The sequence below is a fragment of the Bos grunniens genome, chromosome 10, assembly GCF_055505025.1.
Source record: "Bos grunniens cultivar Pamir isolate PY7600 chromosome 10, Bosgru_T2T1.0, whole genome shotgun sequence".
Lineage (NCBI taxonomy): Eukaryota > Metazoa > Chordata > Mammalia > Artiodactyla > Bovidae > Bos > Bos grunniens.
Window position 1 is genome coordinate 78214688 of NC_141174.1, and position 9852 is coordinate 78224539.

At 40.4% G+C, this 9852-nt stretch overlaps 1 gene segment (V, D, J or C); it reads left to right on the forward strand.

Moving 5' to 3' along the window:
• The first annotated feature begins 5106 nt into the window (after positions 1-5106).
• Positions 5107-5939, forward strand: LOC147365044 (T cell receptor alpha variable 16-like). The segment is given in 2 exon segments: positions 5107-5278; positions 5393-5939. Coding segments are annotated over 2 exon segments (468 nt in total).
• The last annotated feature ends 3913 nt before the right edge of the window (positions 5940-9852 follow it).

Consider the following 9852-nt stretch of genomic DNA (forward strand, 5'->3'; position numbering starts at 1 on the left):
CCACCTTCAAATGCAATGACATTGGGGGATTAGAGTTTCAACATATGAATTTCATAGCAAATAATGATGACATTTGAGATTATAGAATGCTCCCTTCTTGAAATTCTTTATTTAGATTTAGAGACCGAGCACTTTCTTGGTTCTCTTCCTGTTATCAGTTGCTCCTTCTTAGTCTCCTTTGATGGTTTTTCTTTCATCCCCCTTATCTCTAAACATTGGAATGCCTCAAGAATTTATTCTTAGAACTCTTTACTTTCTACCAACAATTTATTTCCAACTAATTGTATCCAGTCTCTTGGATTTAAAAACTATTTAAATATCAACATTTATATCTGAAACCCACCTGGCTCCTCTGATTTCTGAACTTGTATATTAAATGATCTATCTGACATCCCCATTGGGGCATCTTCTTGGTATATCTCTAGGTGATCTCCTGATTTCCACCACTCCAGCTACTTCACCCTCCATACCTCCCAGCTGCTTTTTATGAATTCATCCTCATTTAGGCAAAAGGCAGCTCTGTCTATGAAATTCTCTAATCACCTGGTCAGAAACCTTGAAGTTGCCCTTATCTCCTAAATTTTTCTCATATCTCCATTTGATCTGTTAGGAAAGTCAATTAGCTCTTTCTTCAGAGCAGGCCCAGAATTCATCACTTTTCACTTCCAACTCTGCTCTTACCTGATCCAAGCCACTCTCATCTCTTGCCTGGGGGTGGCAATAATAACCCTACCTGATCTCTCTTCTTTCCTTCTTGCCCCTCTTCAGTTTGGTCTCCACCCAGTGGAGTGAGCTTTTGAGAACATAACTCAGATCATGTGGCTTCCGTGCTCACAACTCTCCAGTGGTTTTTCATCTCACTGAGATGAAAAGCAGATTCTTACTACAACCTGTAAGACTACTCCATCTGGTTCCCTGCCCCCTCTCTGACATGAGTCACTGTCTCCTCCTTACTCTCTCCACCTTCACCACATTTGATATTGCTCTGACATGGCAATTGCTTTCCTGCCCTGGGGTCTCTGCAGCTCTTCTTCCTGTACCTTGAGTGCTTTTCCTCCAGGTAGCCACCTAGCTTATTCTTTCACTTCATTCTGGCCTCTGCTCAGGAGACAAGCTTGAAACATTTATTGTGGCACTTGAGGGTGGTAATAGTTGGAAAAAAGAAACACAAAGTGCTTCTCATAAAATGAATTCAAAAGCTGTATTGCACATCTATTCTACATTAATCCCCCTGCATACAAATGAGTTCCATTCTGAGAGCGTGTGAACAACTCCAATTTGTTTTTAAGTCCAACAAAGCTAGCTTTGCCCAACTAAGCAATCGATTATATAGTACTGTACTGTAATAGGTTTACAATACTTTTCACACAAATAATACATAAAAGACAAATACAAAAATAAAGAAAACAAAATAAAATTACAGTACCTTGAAAATTACACCAGATATGTGAACTGACTTAAGTGACTGGACATGAGAATGCATGTTTGCATCTTTGAAAGTTTGAAACTTGAAGGTTCATATAAAGGGGACTTAATTATTATGAAGCAGGGTGTGAGCATCAATAGGTCATCAGGATGTATAACTGAGTTCCATAACTCAAGTTGCAAACTGTATACTATTACATATAGAAAGGAGAGATAGGTTAATAATATATTTATATGTCCTTTAAAATTTTGAAATGCATAATAGAATAGAACACTTTACCTCATATCTCCCAAATTACTTCCACCGATCTGTCCATCTCCTACTTTTATTTTCATCTAGAAAGTGTCTCTAGTCTTTAGTCTACCCCCAACCCAATATCTCTACATAACCTCTGATAACATTCCTTTCTATCATTTCCAGGAAAAAGACAAAGCGATTTTGTCCTCATTAATTTTTTGTCTGACTGTTCTCTGTTATAAGAAATGTCTCCTTATTTCTAGATTGATTTTGTACTATCTCATGTGCCACTTTGTATATGAATACACACACATACACACGTGTCCTTGTCTTTCCTATTATACTGCAACGTCTTGTAAATAGACAGAGCTGAATTCAGTTTTTAAGTTTTAAAGACTTAGAAAAAGATCTCACTCATAGAAAAACTTTGATAATTTGTTGTGGACTTATTTTGAAATAGATTGGAAAAATTTCATTCAACTTTGAAGATGAAATTTGACAAAATAGTTTAAGATAGTAGTTTCCATTAACTGACATTTTGAAGAAGGAATAAGTTTACTTAAAAAATCCCCACCCAAGCTGACAGGTCTTTTGTTCCTGATAATTTGTAGATGGTCCTCAGGAGAGAATGGAGGGCTAGTGGCTGCTGATGAGCTAGTTGACCCAACAATTTTAGACCACTAGGGGCACTCTGCTGCTGCTAAGTCGCTTCAGTCATGTCCGACTTTGTGCGACCCCATAGATGGCAGCCCATCAGTTTCCACCATCCCTGGGATTCTCCAGGCAAGAACACTGGAGTGGGTTGCCATTTCCTTCTCCAATGCATGAAAGTGAAAAGTGAAAGTGAAGTCGCTCAGTCGTATCCGACTCCCAGCGACCCCATGGACTGCAGCTTACCAGGCTCCTCCGTCCATGGGATTCTCCAGACAAGAGTGCTGGAGTGGGGTGCCATTGCCTTCTCCAAAGGGCACTCTAAGCTACTCCAAATGACAAATTTTTTTCTCAACGTTTGAGAAGAATCTTGGTGAGCATTTAAATTAGGGTTTCTGGCAGTTAGGAAAACATCTGAACTAGTCATATGGGGAACTGGGGCATCTCCATATACTCATCTGTGAGGAAGATCTGTTGCTTTGAATGGTGTAAAGAGATGATTCCCCAGCAGAATTGAGCATCAGATTAGGGCCATGGTGAAACTAAAAAAAGTTCAAGAAGAAATCACATGCATTACCTATCTAGAGTTTTGATACTCATGACTAAAAATTCTAAAATATGAGCCTTATGGTCATTTCACAATTATTCCAATGATTTCTACCTTCTATTACACCTCCATTTCTCTCAGAGACAAAAAAAAAAAAAAAAGAAGAAGAAGAAAGGAGATGAGAAGATGAAACAGAAGAGAAGTAGTGCACAGAAAAGAGAGACTGGGGAGAAAGAAATAGGAGACAGCTACTTGAATTGTGGCCCCTACTTCATAGTTACAGAGCAGAATCAGTGTGATGTACTTGCAAGGTGAGTGGGGAAAGTGCTGGAGAGGAGCAGAAGGGAGGTGGAATTGCCATCATGTACATGTCCTGCTTCTCTTCCATCAGTCAAAATCTTGTTGGAGACACTGTATTTTTTCATGATAATTATGTCTGAGGTTTACATAATTCTCCTAATTTTATTTATTCCCTCAAGAGGATTCAATAAATAAGCAAAGCATTCAGTAAGATATTCCTTCTTTGTGAGAGCTTCCTTGTAAATGAATTCTCAATCATTGAAAACTTTGTGTACTGATTCTTGGCTAGGGAAACTGGGTCAATGACCCTGATCATTTTTTCAGACTTTATTTTCCCCAGATGAAGCCCTTATTTTTCTCTGAGGTATCCTTTCCCTTTCTTTACTGTTTTCTGACGTGTCTGATTGCTGGGGCACTTTAAGTGGAGGCAATGCTGTGAGAGTGAAAAGCCTAGATATTTCTGTACCTGTGATCAGCAGTGTCTTAGGCAGTACGGCACTGGTCTCAGCAGCAATGCCCGTACCTTGCTGAAAAACTAGAAAAACATGTCTTTGTTCTCCAATCTCGTTGTACTCCTCTCCATTTAGGACAGATGGCACTCAACCTGCTACTTTCTTCTCAGCTATTTGGGGGCTAGAGAAAATACTTTTTCAAAAGAACTAGCTTCCTTAGAGGTCCACTGATCTCTGCATGCAAAGCTTTCTTCACAACCTATAGTTTTCTGCTCCTTATCCTGGAGTTCCTTGCTATTGACCCTAGATTTATTATGAGCCCCAATGGAATAACTCACTTGAGCTCTGTTGGCACAGCATTGGCTGGCTTCAACAGAAAGCTCCTTGGCTAAACACAGGGGATCAGGAACATTTTAAATGTACCCTCTTTCTACAATTGCCTTCTCCTTTTTTAAATTTTATTTTATTTTTAAACTTTACAGTATTGTATTAGTTTTAGGCAATTATTACAATTGCCTTCTTTTTAGTTCAAATGATTGTTACTTTGTTAATGAACTATTTAAAAATAGACTGTACATCTAAAATTCTAAAGGCCCATTCCTGGTGTGAGGAAGGTCAGAATCAATGATGATGAATGGAAAATAACTCGGTATGGTAATGTTTAAGCATTTCACTAACAAACCTATACAGAAGCTTAAATTTCTGTGAAGTCTAATCTGCTAATATTTTCCTATACTCTTTCTGACTTTCATGCTTAGAAAATTCATGACCATCCTAAACTTATTAAAAAAAAACTATTATTTAAAAATATTAATTATCTATATTTAGAATTTATTTCGGAGAAGGCAATGGCACCCCACTCCAGTACTCTTGCCTGGAAAATCCCATGAATGGAGGAACCTGGTAGGCTGCAGTCCATGGGGTTGCTAGGAGTCGGACACGACTGAGCGACTTCACTTTCATTTTTCACTTTCATGCATTGGAAAGGGAAATGGCAACCCACTCCAGTGTTCTTGCCTGAAGAATCCCAGAGATGCGGGAGCCTGGTGGGCTGCCGTCTATGGGGTTGCACAGAGTCGGACACGACTGAAGTGACTTAGCAGCAGCAGAATTTATTTAATAACAGATGCTAAGGTAGGGGTCCAAATTTATTTGTTAATCTCTAGACGACTCTCCATTTTTGAGGGCATGTTTTATTGAATATACCATCTTTTTCCTATTTTTTAATAACTAAATTTTCATAAGTAACTTGTATGTTTGGACTTTCTATTATGTTCCATTGATGTCTGGATCTTTCTGGTAACAAGCTTCTTTACTTAACATAGCATTACACTTTGTTTTACTAACTGGAGGAAATTCCTCTCCATTTTGTTTCAGAATTGGTCTTCGTGAAGCCTGAGATTACCTGCAGTATCATATTTGGCCTCTAGAGGGAGAAGCTACACAACTTGAACTCGATAGAAAGCCAGAAAGCCAGAAAGCCACCAGCCCTTTGAGGAAGAGCTTTTACTTTGCATGCCCTGTAAATCACTCACGGCTCTGTCAGGGTGTCCATGTGGCTGAATTGTTTCCAGGAAAAACCTGCAGAAAGGAGCCTCCTGCTTCCTCAGAGCTCAGACATGAAGCGCGCCCTCATCTCAGTGCTTGTGATGATATTCACACTTGGTGAGTAAGTCTCTTTTTATTTTATCTTACTATGGTCTTCTGATTCAGAATTGGTTTAACAAAATATTTTGCTCTGTTTGCAAGTCAATCCCTGACCCAAAATTTGTGTTACAGGAGGAACAAGAGCCCAGACAGTGACTCAGCCTGAGAGCCACACCTATGTGTCTGAAGGGGCCCCAGTGCAGGTGAAGTGCAACTATTCGTATTCTGGGAGTCCTGTGCTCTTCTGGTATGTCCAGTACCCCAGACAACGCCTCCAGTTACTCCTGAAACACACCTCAAGAGAGAGCATCCAGGGTTTCACTGCTGAGCTCAGCCAGACTGAGGCATCCTTGCATCTGAAAAAACCCTCGGCTCAGGAAGAAGACTCAGCTGTGTATTACTGTGCTCTGGGTAACACAGTAGCTGGCTTTATAAGAGAAGCACAGCACAAACCCCTTACAGAAAGCATTTCCATGTTCCTTATTTGACCACTGTGGGGCATTGTCTCTCTAGAGACTGACTCTGAATTTACCTCTCAGATACAGAGTTGTCATCAGTTGTCAAATAGCTGTAGAATTGTTTTTAAAGGGAATTCTCATTACCTACTCTGTATATGTTAATTTTTAAATAGTAAGTATATTTATTTTAGATATTAGTACCTGGAAAAATACTTCTGAAATAAACCTATGTAACAGTATGAAAATTCTCTTCTTGGCCCAGATGGGCTCCCCAAGTTTAAGTGATACAGTCCCATTTCTCCGACTCTGCTGCCACCTCATCCACACCCACGCATATCATCACCACATGCTGAAATTCCTTACAAGTAGAATGGTGCTTCCTGACATGTGATTGCTGATCTTTCTGCAGCTAATGCCTTTCTTCTCATGCACTTGATGGACTCATACTATCCAAATAGGGGCCATCAGGAGAAAAATCGTGGCAAGTTGAAAAAGGAAAGTTTAATATAAGGAATTATTAACAAATAGCAGAGCATTATTTACTAATGAACTCTAAAGAACTCTAGAAAGAACTCTAAAGAACATAAGAATAGCATCTGTAGGGAGACATTGTTATCTTTAAGACTAAGCCAGAGTTTCACAGAAAGTGACACATTATAATATGTACTCTCTTCTCCTATCACAGTGATGACTCAGGCTTCACTGGGGAGTGTGTGACTGTAGCCTGCTGGATGGGGAAGTTTGCAGAGGTGCCAGAGAACAAGACTAACAAGCAGAAGAACAGCTCCCAGGGTTCTAGCACAGTTTGTAGGAAGCTGGCAAAGGAGCACTGCTGAACTTGCTTGGGTGCCTGTGAAACTTGCCAAGAAAGCACCCGGGGGCTGTCACTAAACGTTGCTGGGCGTGAGCATCACAGGTGCCCCACAGGATGGCCAAGCACCCAGAGACAAGAAGTGTGGAGCGCATGCTGGGACCCAGAAGAGAAGCTGGCTCTTCCTGCCAGGTCCTTTCCATCCTCTCTACCAACAAAGCTTAACATCGTGCCAACTGGCAATGAGAAATGTTTACAAGGCCCATGTCTGGAATTACCCTCTGAATCTATGAAGGGGGAATTTGTAGTTCAAAGGCAATAAGTTGATAACTGTCACATCTTTCATACACACGCCTCCACACACAGTTGAACTTTCAAGCAAGGGTGAAAAGACTGTTTCCATCTCACAAGCTAAGTCTGTCCTTTGAACAAGTGAAGAAGTTCTCATCCTTTCTCCCAAATGAGGAGACCTGTGGTCCCAACAGTCACTACAGATCACTGGCTGTATTAATTACTTCTAAAATTCAGAGGAAATTCCACTGAAAATTCTGTTATATGCAGACTAAATTCTAAAGTTAATCTCTCTCAGGTTGTATATAGAATAAGTATAGTGAGGAGAAGGAAGAAGGAAATGGCAGTGTACACAAAGGAACACATGAAAGTAAAGAGCAAGAAGAAAATGTAGGAAACTACTACATTCTTTGATTCCCGATTTGGTGGCGATGCTGCAATTGATATAGATGACCTTTTTTTCTTATTACACATTTTATATTTTCCCTGCTCACAGCCATAACCTCTGTGAATTGGGTTACTTACCTAGTGGTGTGATCCAATCCTTCATTCTCAAAGGATCTGAGTACTCAAAAATCTTGTCTTTTTATTGGTTGTTGTAACTTAACATTAACTTTTAGTATTGGGCATGAAAGTGCCAAGAGGCTCCCCTAGGAAATCTCCTGGGTTCCAGACTGCCGAGGTCCAGCCCCAGCTGATCCAGGGTATTCGAAGGGGAGACGGCGTCGGCGACTATTTACATATTCATCAAAGATATAAAGAATAATAGAATGAGGATAGCTCAGTAGGAAAATTCAGTGGAGAAAAGAGGCTGAGTAGCTTGGTTTACATGGAAAATCAATATAACCTGTGACACCAGGTTAGCTCTGACCACAGAGGCCACAGGCACCCTCTCGAATAGCGGAAGGTGCCCCACCTTAGACACCTTCTCGAGTGGGTCTTAGAAGCCCAGGCAAATAAATGGTCGCAGAGGACCTCCACACTCCAGATGGAGACTCAGCTGGAAATTGAGGAGAAGAATGACATGGGGAGACCAAGCTTTGGTGAGCAAGGCCTGTAGCTTTATTTTCAACAGGGGTTTTTATACCCTAAGTTACACATAGAGGATAATAGGGGATGTGAAATCATACAAAGTAAGCAGTCTTTGATTCTTATCAAAAACCAGGGTTTCTTTCCTGGAAATTTATCAGATACAAATGGTTTAGGTGATTTACATCATCTTCTGGCCAGAAGACCTATTAACATTTTATGACCCTTGACAAAGGTTTGTCAACCATAAGACTTATTTTCTCTAAGAGTAATTATTTTAAGGTTTGGAGCCATCTTCCGAAGGTGTTAGATAAAATTGCATCCCTATAGGCAGAGGTGTAATGGGTTTACAACAAAGGAAAGAATGTATTACCTTAAGGGTCTAAAGTTGCTAACACCAAGGCCACTACTTATTTTTTCTACATACCAACTATATTAATTAATGCACATTCAAGGATACAATACAGGGGATGTGGAAACTTGGCAGCAAGCATTGGCTCATCAATGAAATCTTTTACTAGTTTTATTCTGACAGTTTCTAACTCTCTGAGAGGCTCTAAGCTATTTGAATATCTTAAGCTTCCCGTGCCTCTGGAGACTGAGAGACTGTAAACAATCGTATGCATAGCTGTAGGAGTCTGGGTAAACTTGTCGGGTGAGTTAGAGAGCTATCTGAGGGGTTTGGATTTAAACATTCCTAATTGCCCAGGAACTTATTAATTGGAGCTGTAAGTTAACTCTTTGTCAGAGAGAGCAAGATGGTGGTGGGGGACAGCCCCCGGTAAAGTCAGAGGTGAGAGCACAAAGCAATAAAGTAGGCAGACTCTGGTTTTTTGGGGGTAGATGCTCGAGAATGTCCAGGGGGACTCCCGAGGCTCGATCCCACCTTTGTGTATGCTGAGCCTCCTTCCTTATGACCTTTTTCCCGAGTGGAGTGCCTCTCGCCGGCTCCAGGCACCAGACATAGTCCTTTCTATATTTGATATGTAGCAACAACCCATTCCTCCTTGGTAATTGGTATCAACCACTCTAGTCAGTAGAGTAACCTCATTTTCTATCCATTAATTGTGAGATGTATATAGCCCAAATAGCCATAGGGAAGTCTTATCTTCCAGTTCAGTGAAACCATTGCTGTGTTCCCTGGTGAAAGCATTATTTCTTTTATATAATAAGAACTAATACAACTCAAAGTTAAAAATATTACTATCTTGCTAGTGAGTTACTGAAAATAATAATGAAGGATCCACTCCCAGTGCCACCTCCTTGATTTCTGGAATTGTGCATTCTGGCTATGGGGGAGACAACACCACTACTTATCTCTGCTATAAAGCATACATTTCATCTGATGAGACAGAATGCCATCTTTTCAGAGCTGTTTTTCAACCAGTGCTATTATAGAATCAATGTGTGTGTGTGAATGCTCATTCATTCAGTCCCCTTTGTGACCCCATGAACTATAGTCCACCAGGCTTCTCTGTCCCTGGAATTTTTCAGACAAGAATACTGGAGTGAGTTGCCATTTCCTACCCTAGGGGATCTTACTGGCCCAGGCCTCAAACCTGTGTTTCTTGCATCACCTGTATTGGTAAGTGGATCTTTTAACACTGCACCACCTGGGAAGCCCATAGAATCAATAAGCCATTCGAAATTTAATCAGGTCAGCCATTTCTGGATGATAGGATATGTAGTAAGATAAATAATTTTCTGTAGGTGTGTGTTAATGGCTATAATCTTTTGCTGTGAAAATAGATTCTTCCTCAGAAGAAATGCTGTGGGGAATATCTTGCTGAAATTAGGCATTCTGTGAGTTTATGAGGATGAGGCTGGCAGAGTATAATAAACAAAGAAGACAAATCCATATGCAGGTAAAATGTCTATTCTAGTGAGAACAAATCTCAGCCATCTCCATCATAGGAGATATCTAATCATGATGGTGTGATCACTCACCTAGAGCCAGACATCCTGGAATGTGAAGTTAAGTGGGTGTTAGAAAACATCACTAT